Source organism: Typopeltis vanoorti, chromosome 13 (genome assembly GCF_054136105.1).
Source record: "Typopeltis vanoorti isolate ZY-2024b chromosome 13, IOZ_Tvanoo_1.0, whole genome shotgun sequence".
Lineage (NCBI taxonomy): Eukaryota > Metazoa > Arthropoda > Arachnida > Uropygi > Thelyphonidae > Typopeltis > Typopeltis vanoorti.
The window spans coordinates 9,710,805-9,728,042 of record NC_143561.1 but is presented as its reverse complement, the minus strand read 5'-3'; the positions used below and the strand labels follow the sequence as shown (position 1 = coordinate 9,728,042).

The 17,238-nt window shown below is 35.2% G+C and overlaps 1 protein-coding gene across 1 annotated transcript in view; it reads left to right on the top strand.

Annotated features, from left to right (window-relative positions):
• The window catches only part of LOC150099931 (RPA-related protein RADX-like), a 273,154-nt gene that overhangs the window by 210,501 nt on the left and 45,415 nt on the right, over window positions 1-17,238 (top strand). Inside the window, exons 11-13 of the mRNA XM_090403019.1 lie at window positions 29-241; window positions 2,094-2,469; window positions 14,208-14,391. Of these exons, the coding sequence (XP_090259145.1) occupies window positions 29-241; window positions 2,094-2,469; window positions 14,208-14,391 (773 nt within the window). The remainder of the gene's footprint in view (window positions 1-28; window positions 242-2,093; window positions 2,470-14,207; window positions 14,392-17,238) is intronic.

Here is a 17,238-nt window from a genome sequence, read left to right as displayed (position 1 = left end):
AAGTTTTTTTTATAATTCTGATTTTTAGATATACAGTAGCCACAACCAAAACATGGCTTACATGAAGACTACTGCTATGAGAGATCTGATAAAATGGATACGAGATGATCAAGAAAATATAAAATATCTAAAATCTGAGGTGCTGTGTGTTGGTGGATTTTATCCATTTCCTCCTTTTCATAAGTCACTCAAGGATATTGATTCTGACTTATCTTTGGATGTTCCCCTTTTAATAAATAAGGTTAGTGGGATCTTAACAAAATATTTGCATGTTCTACGTTGATGTTATTGAAATTATTAGCTGATGCATAAATTTAGTTTTTGTGATGTATTTGTTTGAGATGAATTGTTTTGAACTGTTCTATAATGAGTAATATGTTTTAATATTGATGTGAATGATATTTCTAATGAAAGATCATGAGCTGACATGGAAGGTAGAGATGTGTGCAAGGAAAAATGGAAATGAAAGCAGTAGAGTGCATAACAGTAAGGGTGTGAAAGCGGTGAGACAGTGTGAGCTAGGTAATATGGAAGTAATAGAAATAAAATCAACAGTGTGTAGTAAATAACAGAAGTCTCTCAACTTTTACACTTTGCTTCATAATACCCAGTGGGATTTGGAAAGGGAGAAAAACCACTTAATATCAAGAAAGTAAGAAAGCAGACAATATAAGAAAAATGGGTGGGGGGGACAGAAAAGTGAAAAAAAGACATGGTGATTCTATCATTAGGTGTTATGCTAGACCAAAGAACATTGAAATCATGTTTTCTGGGAGCAAAGGTTCTGATGATTGAGGCCATATTTAAACTGGTGTAACAAATAAAGATATCACTGTATTGGTCTAGAAAAGTAACCTGAAAGGAGATAAGTCACATGAGAAAAGATATGAAAGAGTTGAGTCAAGCTTAAAGAAAGAGAGAGAGCAAAATATTACAAATATTTTGTAATATTTTGGAGACAATAATTACAAATGATTCAGTGCTCAAGCTGTGCAGGAAAAATGGTTTGCAGTGGTCTTTTATTTTGATGGTAGAAAAGATATTAGATACTGGTTAGTAGATACCAATACTGAAAGTTTATAATGTCAGGGAAAAAAACTGAAGACATTCATGCTGCACATTGAAAATGGGCAAAGAAACAATGCTAAGTAGAATTCGGATGTGGTATAAGTCAAAATTCATCTTAGATGGGCTTGAATGAAATTCACTGCATTAGACTCACGTCTAATGCAGTGAATTTCTTTTTTGTTTTGGTGCCAAGGCTGAAGATGCAGCTGAATTCCCTGCTTCCCAGATGATTGAGGTATCTTCATTTTTAACAAGTAGGTTAACTCCACTTCTTGCAGGAAGCACTCAAAATTTTATGCTTTAAACTGGGTATTTTTATTGTGTCAAAAAAAACTTCTGTTGAATATTGTCAAAAGTGCAGGTAATTTTCACATAATTGTTGATGTTCCCCCCCCCCATACTTTCTCAATAAAGAAATACCAGTGTAAAGAAAACCATAAAAATGCTAGGTATGAAATCCTGGATCTTAATTTTATTAAGCATTACTGGAATTTGATCAGTAGACAATAGGAAAGATGGTACCAGGAACAAAAGAGAGAAATACACAAAATGATAATGTACACTTATCTGATTTCCAGAATGATACTGAAATATGCTGCAGTAATAAAGCTGAAAGGTGTCTGTATTGCAGTCTTCTAGTACCTCATGTTACTTTCATTTTTTCTCTCAACATTTAGTTGATGGAAAAAATGAAAACAATGGCCAGTCACTGCTGAGTTCCTGAGCTGTGACCTGCATGTTGCATTATGTTTAACATGAGTATTTCACATTTAATATGAAGAGTGTGAGCCATTTCGCTGCATATTAGATTTCTTAAGTGTTTGTAAAGATTAATGCAAACACTAGATTTTTTTTTTTTTTTTAAATTTGCAGGGAAGTTGTACTTTCAAGGAACACTTATATCTATGACTTGGTATTATGACTTACCACTAATAGCAAAACTATTAGGGTTGCATTTTTTAGCATTCTATGTGTGTGTCCACAATCAAACACACATGCATAATAAAAAGCTTTATTTCATTTAGCTAGTTCCAGCTGCAAAATGGAAAGAGGAGCTTATGGTACTATCATATAGAGAAACCAAAAGGATAGCGATTCTTGGACATATAGTTCAAATACAGTATATAGATCGAAATGGTTCTTTGAGCAAAGAAGATAAAGAATCATGCTGTGGATGGGTTTATACTTCTGAGAAAAAAAAACTCCATCATCTTTATATGGATGTAAGGTTTTATGATTTGTTGAAAGATACTTCTCTGCATGTAGGCTCCCCTGATGTCCATCCTGACACCTTAACACGAAAGTATACAAACAGTAATAAACAACTGCTGAAAGAGTGGCTTCACTTTCCTTCATTTTGTGGAGATAATTGGAGCTTTCCAGCTGAAGGACAAATACAAAGTGAGTAATTTCTGTTTTTATTATTTATTATGAACATTCAATAATTAGTTGCATGCTGTTATACAAATATTTATAATTATTTTAAATATTCTTGTAATTAATTTTTTTTATAATGAATAGTCTAATTTCATATTGAAAAGAATAACATGTAAGAAAGTTCTAAAGCGAATAAAAGTTGAGCAGCTCTCAGATGTGAACTGTAGACTAAAATACACAAAAATTATTGAAGAAAAAATAAAAGAGTTAGAACAGGAACCAAACCTTTGAGATTCAGTGGCAAGCCTTGAAGAAAACTCTGGTTGATTCAGCCAGAGAGGCATGTGGTGAGGTTGTCTGCAAGGATAGAAAAATCAGAACTCCATGGTGGACACAGGAAATTAAAGAGGCAACAAAGGAAAAGGAGAAAGCATATCAAAAGTTACGGGCAAATAAGTCAGCTTGTGCTCTTAAAGAATACACAGACAAATGTAAGAAAGCTAAACATTGTGTAAAACTAAATGTTAAAAATACCAAGCAATTTTAAACCTGGTTTTACTCCATTTCCCAAGTAAGCAAACAGACAAACAGGTAGTGCCAGCCTGGGTCTGGCACTACCTGTAGGATCAGCTAGACTTGCATCACTTGCAGGCGCAAACTTGACTTGTTTGTCTGTTTGCTTACTTGGGAAATGGAGTAAAACCAGGTTTAAAATTGCTTGGTATTTTTAACATTTATTATACCCAAGGTAAAATACCTTATACATATACTGTGTAAAACTAGCTAAACAAAAGTCATAGACTTTGGCAAGAACATGGAAAATAAATATCAAGAAAGTGGGAAAATATTCTGGAGGTTGTTGAAGAAGCTTAGGAATGGAGGAAAGAGTGCTGTAAGAGATGATAAAGGTGACATGAAAATGGGAGAAAAAGATATCCTTGAAGTATGGAGTAATTACTTTGAAAATTTGCTAAATGAAACAAGCAGTGATAGCACAGTGATAAAAAAAAAACACTCAACAGGCATACAGTCAGGAATGCATATCCATACTTAAAGTAGAAAAAGCCATCAAAGGCTAGAAATGTGGAAAGGCAGCAGGAGTAGATGATATTCGACCAGAAATGCTGAAGTATGGTGGTATAAAAGTCTTACAGGGGCTGCACTGCATAGTTCAGAAGGCCTGGACAGAGAGACGAATTCCCGATGATTGGAGTAGAGCTCTCATAGTACCCATATATAAAAAGGGAAATAAAACTGAATGTGAGAATTACAGAGGTATTTCTCTACTGAGTTCCTGGCAAGATTTATGCAAGTATACTTAAGAAACATTTGAGAAGAATTGTGGAAGAAAAGCTTGGTGAAGAACAAGCTGGATTCAGGCCAAATAGAGGCTGTCAGGATCAGATCTTCACTTTACGACTAATAGTTGAGAAATCATGGGAATATAACAAAGATCTGTCTTTAAGTTTTGTAGATCTGGAAAAGGCATATGACAAGGTGCCGAGGAAGCTGTTCAATACGCTACAGTTATATGGTGTGGATGGAACATTATATCAAGCAATACTTAGTCTTTATTTGAGTTGTAAGTCAGCAGTTAGAATTGAAGGAAGTACAGGAAGATGGTTTAATGTTAAATCTGGTGTGAGACAAGGATGTACATTATCCTTTCTGTTATTCATTATCTATATGGATCACATTATGAAAGAAAGTGGTATGAAACATGATATCAGAATTGGAGATGTTACGGACGATGTTATACTTCTAAATAAATCTGTTACAAGTTTTCAAGATTCCCTGACTAAATTGATTAACTGTTGTGATAGATATGGTATGAAGGTTAGCAATAACAAGATGTTGAAATTAGGTAGAATCGTTGAAAATGTCAACTACATTGTGAATGGAGAACTTGTGTAATAAATAAAACATTTCAGCTACTTAGGCACGATTTTTACTGAAGATGGTAAATTAAACATAGAAATAGACAACTGAATCAACAAAGCTGGTTTGTTAAGAAGTCAATTGAATAAATTCATATGGAATAAGAGAGAAATTAGTCAGAATACTAAATTACATGTATATACAAGACAGTGTTCAAACCCGTTTTAACTTGTGGATCTGAGAGCTGGGTCAGAAATAAAACACTTGACCAAAGACTAGAGACTGCAGATATGAGAGTCCTGTGAAAGATTAGAGGTATGAACAGATGGCATCAATGGCAATATCATATTAAAAATGAGAATATTAGGAAAGAACTTGACATTGTCAACATCCAGGAATGCGTTAGCAGAGCTAATCTCAGGTGGTATGGTCACTTAAACAGAATGGGCGAGCAAAGATTAGCAAAACAAGTGTTCTCTGCCAGGTTGGCAGCAAAACGACCCAGAGGAAGACCAAAATATAGGTGGATTGATATGGTACAAAGTGCCTTAGACGATATAAATATGAGATCTGATAATGTTGGAGTCTTGACAAGTAACAGACTGATTTGGAGGAAAATTGTAGATAGGAAATTAGTAATGATGTAAATTTCTCATGTAGTACTATCATATCCTGTACACCTCTTGAGGGTACATGTCAGGAATTTGATGATGATGAGGTTTTTCAGGGTATTATTATTTAGGTTATTTTAAGTTATTATTGAAGTGTTTGGATGAAGACAAGATGCAGTGTTTTCACTATTCTGAGATTTGATGCTGGAAAAATTTAACTGATTTATGTTACTGATAAACAAGAAGGAATGAAGGTTCTGCTGTACACAAGAGCTTAAGATCTCAACTTTGTCAAAAAGAATATGTGTTAGCATATATGTGTGTGTGTGTGTATATATGTATGTATATATATATATATATATATATATATATATATATATATATATATATATATATATATGCCAGCCTGGTTGGCTGAGTGGCTAGCATATCCACTCTTCAGTTAAGAGGCTGCAGGTTTTAATTCTGCCTAGTCATGAATGTTTGTGATTGTTTTTCATATTCATTCATGCAAGTGAATAAACACTCTCCCAAGATGTAGTGAGTCACCATGGGAGAAGTAGACCCAACTCTCTCACAATGGGAGAGGCCTTTACCCCAGCAGTGGGAAAAGTTACAGCCTGAAAAAAAAAATTATATATATATATTATTTATAACACACGAGAGATACAAGAACATATAGTACATCAGTGCTGTGTGTGTGGAACTGCATATAAGGATTGAGAAAGAAGAAATCTATTGACAGTTTTCAATGTCAATAGATTTTAACGTCTGGAGGTTGAAGTTGTTGGCACAAACATTATGAGGAAGGCTGTTCAGAAAAACAGGTAGGTGGAATAAACAATAAAGAGGAGAAGCAGGTTCATTGTGCTTGTATTGAAAAGGGATACTTGACAGGCTCTTGTTTTAACAGGCCCAACAACAATGGAGGAATGATGTTTGCCAATTCACTGGAGCAGTGATCATGGAAGTTGAAGTGAGCCTGTGAGGGAAAGATCGTCTGTGTGCCAAATTAGGAAGGTTTTAGGTGCACCACCTCAAATGTGTGAACAGTATTCTAAGGATGGGTGGAGTTGAGATTTGTACAGGGTTAGTAGCTGAGAGGGTGTAAAATAGCTTCTTGAGCTGAAAAGAATACCTAGTTATTTTAGAGACTGAGGAAGCTATTGATGTTATGTACGTAGGCTGTTCAGTAAGTAATAAGACTATATTTATACACAAAGCAGATTATCTTTAATCGTCATCATTTACATGTTCTTTTTCGAAGTAACTACTGTGAGATGCAATGTATTTGTCCCAACGTTGCGTTCACTTTTTAAACACATGTGAGAGTCTGTTTTTTGAGAATTCTTTCAAAACCGCCACAGCTTTTACACATGCTTTATTGCTTTCGAAATGGCAGCCTCTTAGTGGTTTCTTGAGCTGAGGTAACAGCCAGAAATCGCACGGTGCGAGATCAGGACTGTATGGAGGGTGTGGTAGGAAATCTGTGTTGTTCTTTTGCAAAACATCCACTATACAACCAGCAATATGTGGCCTTGCATTATCGTGGTGCAATAAGAATCCATTCTTCAGCAATGGATGCTTCCTTTTGACGTGCTTGATGATAATCGCTACTGTGTTGATCATTGTCTCTGTGATGGACGTTGAAGGTCTTCTCTCACGTTCAAGATCTTCCACATTTTGCCTTCCTTCCTTAAAAGTTTTATGCCAGCGAAAAACACTTGCCCTCGACATTGCTGCATCGTGGAAAGCTTCGCGTATCATTATAAAAGTGTCCGATGCTGATTTTTGCAAATGCACACAAAATTTAATCGCATAACGCTCTTCCAAGGACGCTTCCATTTCGAAGACTGGTTGCACCTCAAAGGCGCGCCGATGAACACTTGCATTTAGTCACGTGTCACTCTGGCACATCAGCCCGTATATGCCATCTATCAACCTCTTTTGTTAATACATACAGCAACATTTCTTTATTCCACAGAAATTAATATTGTGATGAGTGGTTTTGCCACAGTAAAATTAGTCTTATTACTTATTGAACAGCCCACATATTTGTTCCAGGAGAGGCTACAGGTAAATCATTCCAAGGAGAGAGATATCTAATCTTGTTTGGGATGTGCATATTACTGAGGATAATGGAATGCGAGCTGAGATCCCTTTTGCAAGAGAAAAGGCAAGACAGCATTTTGGTGGTACTGTAGGTGACCAGGTCAACCTTGTCCCACTGAAGGATGGTATGGCGATCAGCATTTAAGGCACTGGTTGCAGATGATCTTGATGCTTGGGATGTCTGAGAACTACATGGATTGAAGGATTAAAATGAATGAAGTGTGTTATAATTGACAAAGCTAAGCTGTGGACAGAATTGGTGTGGTCCTTCAACATAAATGACCTACTGAGAGTAGGTCATTTATGTTGAAAGAGAAAGAGAGTAGGTAATAGAAGAGAGTCATGAGGCACTCATGCAATGAACAACCAGAGAGAAAGATTGCTATCCAGTTAGAGAAGGTGGTGGGTAGACTGAATGAAATCAGTTTGCAAAGAAGGCCCCAGTGCCAAATAGAATCAAAAGCCCTGGAAGTATCAAGGGAAACATTGCATGTTTCTCTGCACTGAAATTTTCATTTACGTATCCAGTGGTAGATGATATAGATTAAGAGATCATCCATGGATCCAGATTGGCAGAATCTATACTGGTGGCCACTGATTAAGTGGTGAGCTCATAGGTAGTGAAGAAGTTGACTGTTGATAACTCTCTCCATTATTTTGGAGAGGATCAAGGTGATAGCAAATGGTTGGAAGTGAAGCTTCATTCTCCCTGTTTTGGAATGAGTTGGATATATGCTTGCTTCCATGTGTTGGAATAGATACCAGCTGAGAATGAAAGATTGAACAGATGTTAGCATTTGAGCACAACGTTTGAGCACATTAGGAGAGATGTTATCAGGACCAGAAGGCTTTTTAGCATCTCAATTATTTAGTATATAATTAAAAGGCAGCATAGAAAAGGTGTGTTCATATTTTCATGTTATCATCCGAACAGCATAGCATACTGGTGCCTGGATGGTTGATGTTGCCTTAGTGAGTGAAATGATTAAGAGGATAAGTTATGTACATGATATCATGGGATATTAATCTGTGTGTAAGTTGATTTGCAGTTTGGTTTTGGATATATCTTTTTAAATTTAAAGTTGAGAAATAAACAACCCAGCATCAAGGGAATTTGCAGATGGTGCAAAAGGCAGGATTGTATGAACAAAAAAAAAGTAAAAATACTTCTAACATATCATTGGAAGTTGAGAACGAATGTAGTCAAAAAATAAAAGGCAGGAGTGACCCCCATCTTTTATTTTTTGTCTACACCGACCTCCGTAATCCACATTCTCTCAAATGCTCTTCATAAACTCCAGAGTCCCGATATCACTTTGGTCATTTGTCTTTTGACCCTCTCTAGTGTTTCCACAGCAACATGAAAACTAGATGACCAAATATGAGCACAATAATCCCTATGTAGTCTGACCAGTGCCTTTTATAGAGGCATCACCACTTCCTTACCTCTACAGTCAATGTGCAGTCTTTTCAACACTTACGATATGCCCTCAGAACTTCAGTCCATTGGCTACCATCACTCCAATATTCCAAATCTCATCTACTTCCTAAAGTACAGCTCCACCAATACAATACATGTATCTCTTACAAGGGGGGGGGGGGCTGAAAAGTTATGATAAACACCTAGAACAAAAATGATATTAAAGCACCTCTTCTTATATATCCTAAAAGAAAAAGAACAAATTAGTACAATATGATGAAACATGGAGGTTAAAGGGTTTTAAGATATGTTCTTTCTTGTGGTTATATGGATGGGAGATTGGCTCTCTGAACGATACCAGTAAGTTGTGCATGATGCAGCAATGTTTCAGAAAAAGAAGGTGACCAGTGATATACCTCAGGATTCTGTTCATGGGCCCCTACTGTTTAACTTATTTGTTAATGATATTTCATGTGGATTGACTGGGGATCTTCAAATGTTTGCTGCTGATGATGCAAAGTTAGGTAGAATTATCAGGAATAGTGCTGATATTAATTCTCAACAGGAAGATTTGAATAGACTTTTAGCTTGGACAGATGAGTGGGGTTCAGTTTTAATATTAGTAAATGCAAGGTCACTTTGGGATACAGAGATATACAAGGGATGAAAAGTTCTAATAAACACCTAGAAAAAAAATGATATTAAAGCAAACTGATATAACCACAAGAAAAAACGTACCTTAAAACCATTTACCCTCCCTCCCCCCATGTTTCATTATATTGTACTAATTTGTTCTTTTGCTTTTAGGATATATAAGAAGAGTTAATAGATATTAATAAGGCTGAGGGAATATACTATTCCCACACTCTTATTAACATCTAACCCAAGCAACACTTGATACACTTCTGATTGTTTCACCTTTAATTCTCCTAATTCCTGACTCTTTTCTACATGTTGCACAGCATCATTCACGCTACTATAATATACACTGATGAAGCTCCTCTCATAGTCTGTGTTTTTTTTGTTTTTTTTTTTTTTAAACCATGCTTGTCACTTTTCTGGCCTGCACTTTATATTCTTCATGCATCTGTTCACTGCAAACTGTCTTTCTCGTAGACAGGCTTATACGTTGGTTATGCATTATTAAAACACTTAAGGAATTGAACAACGTAGTTAAGGATATAAATTAAATTATACTTTAATAAATATTTTCTGATATTTCGGCAATGTCACATTGCCATCTTCTAAAGGAACTTACAAAAAAGTTACGTGCACATAGGCACTACAACACAGAAACTGGGAATGAAAAGATGAAGCTATTGTTCTCCTAACAGTCCTGATGGTGCCCTCTAGCGGGCTAAGTAGGTGTTCTTGGCCGTTGGGCTGAAGGTCTGCTGATGTAGGCCTCCCAAATTTATGAATTCCATAAATTCATAAATTGAACACTTTCTGCCTGACACCATGCAGCCTTCTCATTCAGTATCATTGCTGTCCTGAATTCATTACTGTCATATGGAGAATATGGGATTGGAACATAATTTATTGACTTGGATCAGGGGATGGTTGACAGACAGATATCAAAAAGTGGTATATAGTGGGTGTGAATCTGACAGATTTAAGATATCCAGTGGTGTACCTCAGGGTTCAGTCCTTGGGCAATTATTGTTCAATCTATACATTAATGACATCAAGCAGGGTCTATCATCAGATTTGCAATTGTTTGCTGATGATGCAAAGGTAGGCAGGGCAATCAGGGATGATACTGATATTCAGCAATTACAAAATGATTTGAATAGACTGGAAATCTGGGCAAACGAAAATGGCTGTCGATTTAATGTTAGTAAGTGTAAAGTTATGCACTTTGGCATGATTAGAGTTCTAGCGGCGTATCATATTAGTGAGGTTATGCTACAAGAAACTGAAGAGGCAAGGCATCTTGGTGTATTGGTAGATAAGAATTTAAAGTTCAGAGGTCACATAGCAAAAGTTGCTAATACAACTCAGAGGATAATTGCTATGTTGAAGCGAACCTTGACATGTAAGGATAAGGAAGTAATTTTACCTCTTTATAAGACTTTGATAAGACCACACTTGGATTACTGTGCGCAGATTTGGTCTCCCAGGTTCCAAGGGAATAAAGAAGCTGTGGAAAGGGTGCAAAGAAGAGTTACAGAGATTATATCCGGGCCGGCGAAGGTTGGTCGATTGGTAGAGCCTCTGCTACTAATGGCTCAGTTAAGTAAGTTTGAGCGAGGTTAGTAGTTGGAAGGGGACCAATCGTTCGATGCTGTCGGCACACTCTCCCTCGATGAGTCTTTGGACTCCCTGGAGGTGTCAAAATAATAATAATAATAATAATAATAATAATAATAATTATGGGATTCACATTATGAGGACAGATTGCAAGTATGTGGATTACAGACTCTGGTTAACAGGAGAAAGAGGGGTGATATGATAGAGGTCTATAAACTTGAATGGGTATTATAGCATTTCAACTGATGACATTTTTCGTTATATAGAAGGTGGGGAGAGAACACGGGGGCATCCATGGAAGTTAAATTTATTTGCAGTCAAGAAAGGGGTAAGAGCTAGGTTTTTATCCTAGAGAGCAGTGAATGAGTGGAATAATTTGCCCTTATGGGTAGTGAGTGCATCTAGTGTGAATGAATTCAAGGGTAGGTATAATAGCTGGGTTGGGTAATTTACAGCCTCCCTCGATGAGTCCTTGACTCCCTGGAGGTCTCAGATAATAATAATAATATATGGACAACAAACTAACCACTTTTCCAATGATACTATTATCCTTCACTTTCTGAAACAACTTCTTCAGATCCCTTTCCACATTCTTTGTCTCACTATCGAAATTGTTTGTGCCCACCACCACTACTACTAATTCTGACCCTAATCGTTCCTTCTATGCAAAGCATCTAATATTCATTTTATTGTACCACCTGTGAAGCATGTCTTGTGCACCTTATTTTTTACCACACCTTTAATGATTGAGTCACCATATAAAGCAACCCTATCATCTTTAGATACTTGCTTCTTCTTATTAATATTCTTGTCTTTAAACATTCAATTTCCTCCTCCATACATTTAAACTGACTCTTCATCAACTCTTTCCTAATCTTTTCCACATCACTTCTATTATTATTATCATTATTATTACCACTTTTCTGACTATTCCTGGTGATACTGTTCTCATTTTTGGAATGTGCTAACCTTTCATCGCACTTCTCACATACTATAATACATTCCTTTTTATCTTTCAATCTAACACTTCATAAATCTTTAATGTTTTTGGACGCATACATAAAACAATCATCACATCCTATCCACTGTGAAAAGTCCAAGGAAAAACTTGGTCTTCGATTTGTGACCTTCCACACTGCTGCCATATGCTTCTTTGTTGCCACTGCTGTCATTTTTGTAACGTTAACTAGCACTTCCATGTTGATCAAAATAACAACCTGAGTGAACACTTATAGAACCACAATACCACAGTACAATGATTATATCTAGTCTGGCTATCACACACAAAAGCACTATTATATAAATCTACATGATATAATTAATTTAAAAAAAAAAAAAAAAACTTTTCCTAACACCATTCAAATACACTGCTACTTCTGTTTGATTTGTTCACTTAAATAGAATGGAGAGGAAGGATTAGCAAAACAAGTGTTCGATGCCAAGATGGCTGGAAAAGACACAGATCTAAGTGAATTGATTCAGTCATAAGTGCCCTAAATGACTGCAATATTAGATATAACAATATTGGACTGCTTAAAGTGGTAGATTAATTTGAAAGAAAATTGTTGATAAGAGAGTAATAATAATGTATATTTAATCATATAATACTGTCTTAGTATCCTGTGCATCCCTTGTGGGTACATATCAGGAAAATTGAAGGCTACATATTTCATTCTTATTACTACTACTACACTGCAATTGAATTAAAAATTCAATGAAACATTAAAATATTATGTAACGGCACAATTGCTATATGTGCTGTCTTACTTTTATAATAATCAATAAAAAATCCCAAACCGGTCATGTATTAAGCTACATTAACCTTTTAACTGCTGAGATACTAAATAACCAGTATGACCCTCATTGCTGAGTTATTTTCACAATTATAAAATATTTTATAATAATATGAATAGTTACTATAATGTATTACACATTTTCGCACTTTTTTTGTATAAATTGAAGTCACTGAACAAAAACTCTTATATAGGAATTTTATTTTCAAGTTAGGGATATCCAAAATTTATCTTGAAATTTATTTGTTTATTCCATGTCAAATAATGTCACACACAACTTCAAGTGAGAAACACCTCCCAAAAAATACTTCAAAATTTTAGTAGTGTGTGGTAATTTTGAAAGCAGGGGTGTACACATAAGGCTATACCACATTTGGCACACATATACCGGCTCTCTTTTCTTTTTCTTTGCCCCAATGTGGTATTTGAACACACACATGACAATGCCTAGTGGGATTTGCTTTCTTGGGTGTGGCTGGCACAGGTATTAGGAAATGCCTTTCCCTCAGTCTGAGGGGTTCATCATCCTGTGATAGTCATCCAGACGTAGTGGTCAGTCTTGGCATGTGGAACTTTTGGAAAATTTCTCTGATGAGAGTCAATTGAAAATTAGCATGTGTGATATTTTCACCAGTATGTATATTATTCAAAATATGTGAATTGAGAACAATGAGATCCAAGAGATGGAAAAAGAATTTTCTATACCATTTGAAAGCCTTTCGCACACATTCAAGAGAACTGACTATCATGTCTGTCCTGTGGACAACGTGTAATACCCATATTTAAATGAGTATTACACATTGAAAGTTCAAATTGAGTTAACTCAATTGTAGCAAAGTCGCCATTTTTTTCCACGTTCGAGTTAACTCGACCGTATCAGTAAAGGGCTAATATACAGCTAATATACTAATATACATAATAATCCATGGCAGTAGATTATAATCTCATGTAATTCAATCTCATCTCATTTTAGTTAGCACCACTCACAATATACAAATCCTCTAAGTACTCTATCAAAGATAGAGTACTTAGAGGATTTTGATAGAGCTGAGTACTCTATCAAACTTTTATTTTCTACCTTAAACTCATGTGTAATCCTTATGTTCACATGTAATTCATTTTGCCCTTCAGCAATTTAATGTATTGTCCAAAGGGTGGAAATTCTCTTATTGGCTATATATCTCACACCTGTAGATTCTTTCCCCCCCTCTACATTGTTTTGTATTCAGTAAGAAAGGACATAGAGCAATTCATGTTATACATGGCCATTGAAAACACAAAGCATAAGACATGTTCTTGTCCTCCTTCTGGGCAAGTATTCAACACAAGACAGTTTGTCCCTGCCCAGTATAAACATGTTAAGTGACTGCAAGTTCTTTTTAATTTGCTGATTATAAATTGGCCAGGAGTCCTAAGATTGGTTAACACATCTTTCTTCTTTGTGAATGAGATTTGTAAAGAGGAAACAAAGATTAGTCTTATGGATTAAATTTCATGTAATTAATTGATTTAGTATAAAAATATGTGATTATATTTACATGATAATATAATATGGTATCTGTTGTGTTTTTTTTTTAAATAAAGAATTATCTTTATAATTCATATCCCAACATTTGAGCTAATATTTTGCCTTATTTCTACATATCATTATAGTTTTTTTAATATCTATCTATTTGTGTGTGTGTACAATCCCAGCTATTCCAGCTCTATGTGATGGATACTTCATATTGTCAGTTGCTAGCTTATGTGGCAATGTCCTGTTACACTCCATCTTCTTTCCTACTCCTGCTTCAGAACTGTATCCCTCTCTTGTGCAACTACTGGATGGAAACTATAAAACAGTTAGTAAAGACTGGTATCCTAAGCCTTCCCATTACAGGCAAGTAGACAGAATAGTGATGATAAAATATATTCCAGTTGAATTAAATATTTTGGATTTGTATACTCTCAGAATAGTTTATTTTATGTTATCACTAATCACTAATTTCTTTATGGATAATGTGTGTCTTGCCATTTATATAGTTGCTGTACATGTTTTCAGCTAACATGTTCAGTCTGCTATGCTAGTCTATTTTAATTTGTGAAACCATTTCTGAATTAAAATTAATTATAACAGACAAGCATAATTAATTATATTGGAACAAAACCAGTAAAGACCAAAGAAACAGTTTCTTTCTAGCATTGCTTTTATAATGAATTTGGAAGAACGTAAGTACTGGTAACCAGTTAGAAGAACAATAGGACATTGCATCCTTCGATTGGGAAAAAACTTGATTTGGATTCTTGTCACAATAGAGGAATCTTTATATGGGCATTTTCAGTTGAAGGTAAGTTAACTAATCTCATGCAGATGTAGAAGGGATTTTTCTCCCAGAAACTTCTTTTTTTTTTTTTGCAGACAAATTGGCCAAGAGAACACACACACAATGGGGAGTCAGTGAATTGTGTGTGTGTAGTGTGCCTTCCCATGATGAATCCTTGCAGATGTTATTTAGTAATAGTAAAATATATATATTCCCCTCTTCCCAGGATTAGTTTTTGGAAATAAACATCCTTAAAACATTTCATTCAGTGAGATACTTCAACTTTTTCTGGTTCTCCTTAATAACAAGTTTTCAGTAAGGATCTTAAGAATTGGATTTTCTTGACTGACTCATCCCAGCAACTTTAATTGAACGCCCATACACTTGAGGATGGATGATCAAGATTTAAAGCTTCTTTATGATAATTAATTTTGCACTCATAAGAGGACAACACCACTATGGATGGATGAAAGATTAGGTAATCTGGAACACTTTTGCTCTAAAAACTAAAAGTGATATTATTTTTTAAGTTACTCCAGGTCTCCGATAAGCAGAGTGGTGGTATTACACCAGCTAATGAAAATCATCTCTCATTGTAATATTTGCAAACATTTATGCTACAGTGATTCAAACCCACATCTTATAACAGAGACAATGGAAGTTTCATTTGCATGCATCAATTTTTGTTTTATACAGCAATATAAACTGTCAATACATGAAGCTGCATAAAGTGTCAATAATGCAGAGGGAGAGAGAGAGTCAACAATACAGTTGACTCTCTCTACAGCAGACTTATAATGCCAAGGGAACAGTTTGCTATGCAAATTTCTTTGCCATACCATTGTACCTAAAGCAATTTGTTGATCTCTCAGTTATAGTGGTGTTTGTGTTCTGAGAGTCAACTGCATATACAGCAGTCCCTTGATTAATGCAGCTAATGTGTTCTTTTAAAACAGGCGCATTAATCGAATATTATAACCTATGGGAAAAAAGTATAATTCATTCCTGAAATTTCTTTTTTGATCCTTATTTTTTATAAAAGAATTAGCATATATCTCAGGGCCTAGTTAAAGGAAAACCATGAAGCTGAGAAACAATAAAACATATTCAGAATATCAATTTATTATTTTACTTCTTAACAAAGAATTGAGCTAACGTAGTTTGGCAGGCATTCTGTTACTTATATACAACTGATATGGCCCTATTGCCCCTTCTATTCTTCTGTAAATTTTACTACTTCTCTCTTCATCAGGGCCAGCCTCTAAGCATTGCTGCTTAAAAACTTCAATTGTACAAACATTTTCAAATTGTTTCTGTGAAATCTCTTTGGGCTTGTCAGCAATTAAATTTTCTTCATATTCTTCAGGATCTTCCTTTGTGCATCTAAATTTTACAGGGTGGAATCACCCAATTTCTCAGAATAAGATTTAATTAACTTAGATTCATTTGAAAAGCCTCTAAAATCATTTTGCACAATGTGGAAGAATATGATTCCAAACAGCTCACATATTGCTAGCAGAAATGTCATTCGACTTTGAGATTTTATAACCAGGCCAAGATTTCTGTGATTTAGCCAGAAAAGTCTTGGAAGGCATTTGCTTCCAAAAAAGGCTGGTTTCATTGACATTAAATATTTGTTAGTCACAATAGTCCCCTCCCTTCTTCCACAATTTTCTTCAAAATTTCTGGATAATTTGTGGCCACCTTGTTATCTGCACATGTAGCTTCACCTGTGATTCAAAGCCTCATGGCTATTTCTATTTTTTGAAACGCTCAAACCACCTAGCACTAGTGTGGAATTCTTCTTCTTCTTTTCCATCATTGATAACTCTTTCTTTCAAGGTTGCAAAAAGACTTAATACTTTTGATTTAATAAAGTCAGTGTTTAGCAGAATCCATTTTTTGGTTACAATCTTCGATCCGTGTAGAAAGAAATTTCTCTAATTCAATCATTATAATACTTTGATTTCGAGTGGTCTGCATGCATGATAAACTTGAAGCAGTCTTACCTTTCTCTTTGTATTCAGCAGCTTTGCTTAAAATTGCCCCTTATAGTTGATTCACCCATTTTTGTGTTCTTGTCCTATCTTTGCTCTGGACTCGCCTTGTTCATTTTTCTTTATTATTCCAAGTTTTTCATCCAATGAGATTACTTTTCAAATCATTTTGACACTTCCACTTTTTTGTTCACTAATTCTTTTACTCCTGATGAAAGGCTGGGAAAATACTTTAAATTAAAAAATTAAGGAAAACAGTTTCACAGGAGGGACAAGATATGATCATCAAAAGGCTCTATAATTAGCAGATGAATTATATTTTGGCAGTAAATTTGGAACACGGTGTACATGGAAATAGTGTAGTATGTCGTTAAAATTCACTTTGGAAAATGTTTTAAATTGGTAACTAAATTATTTCATCCCAGT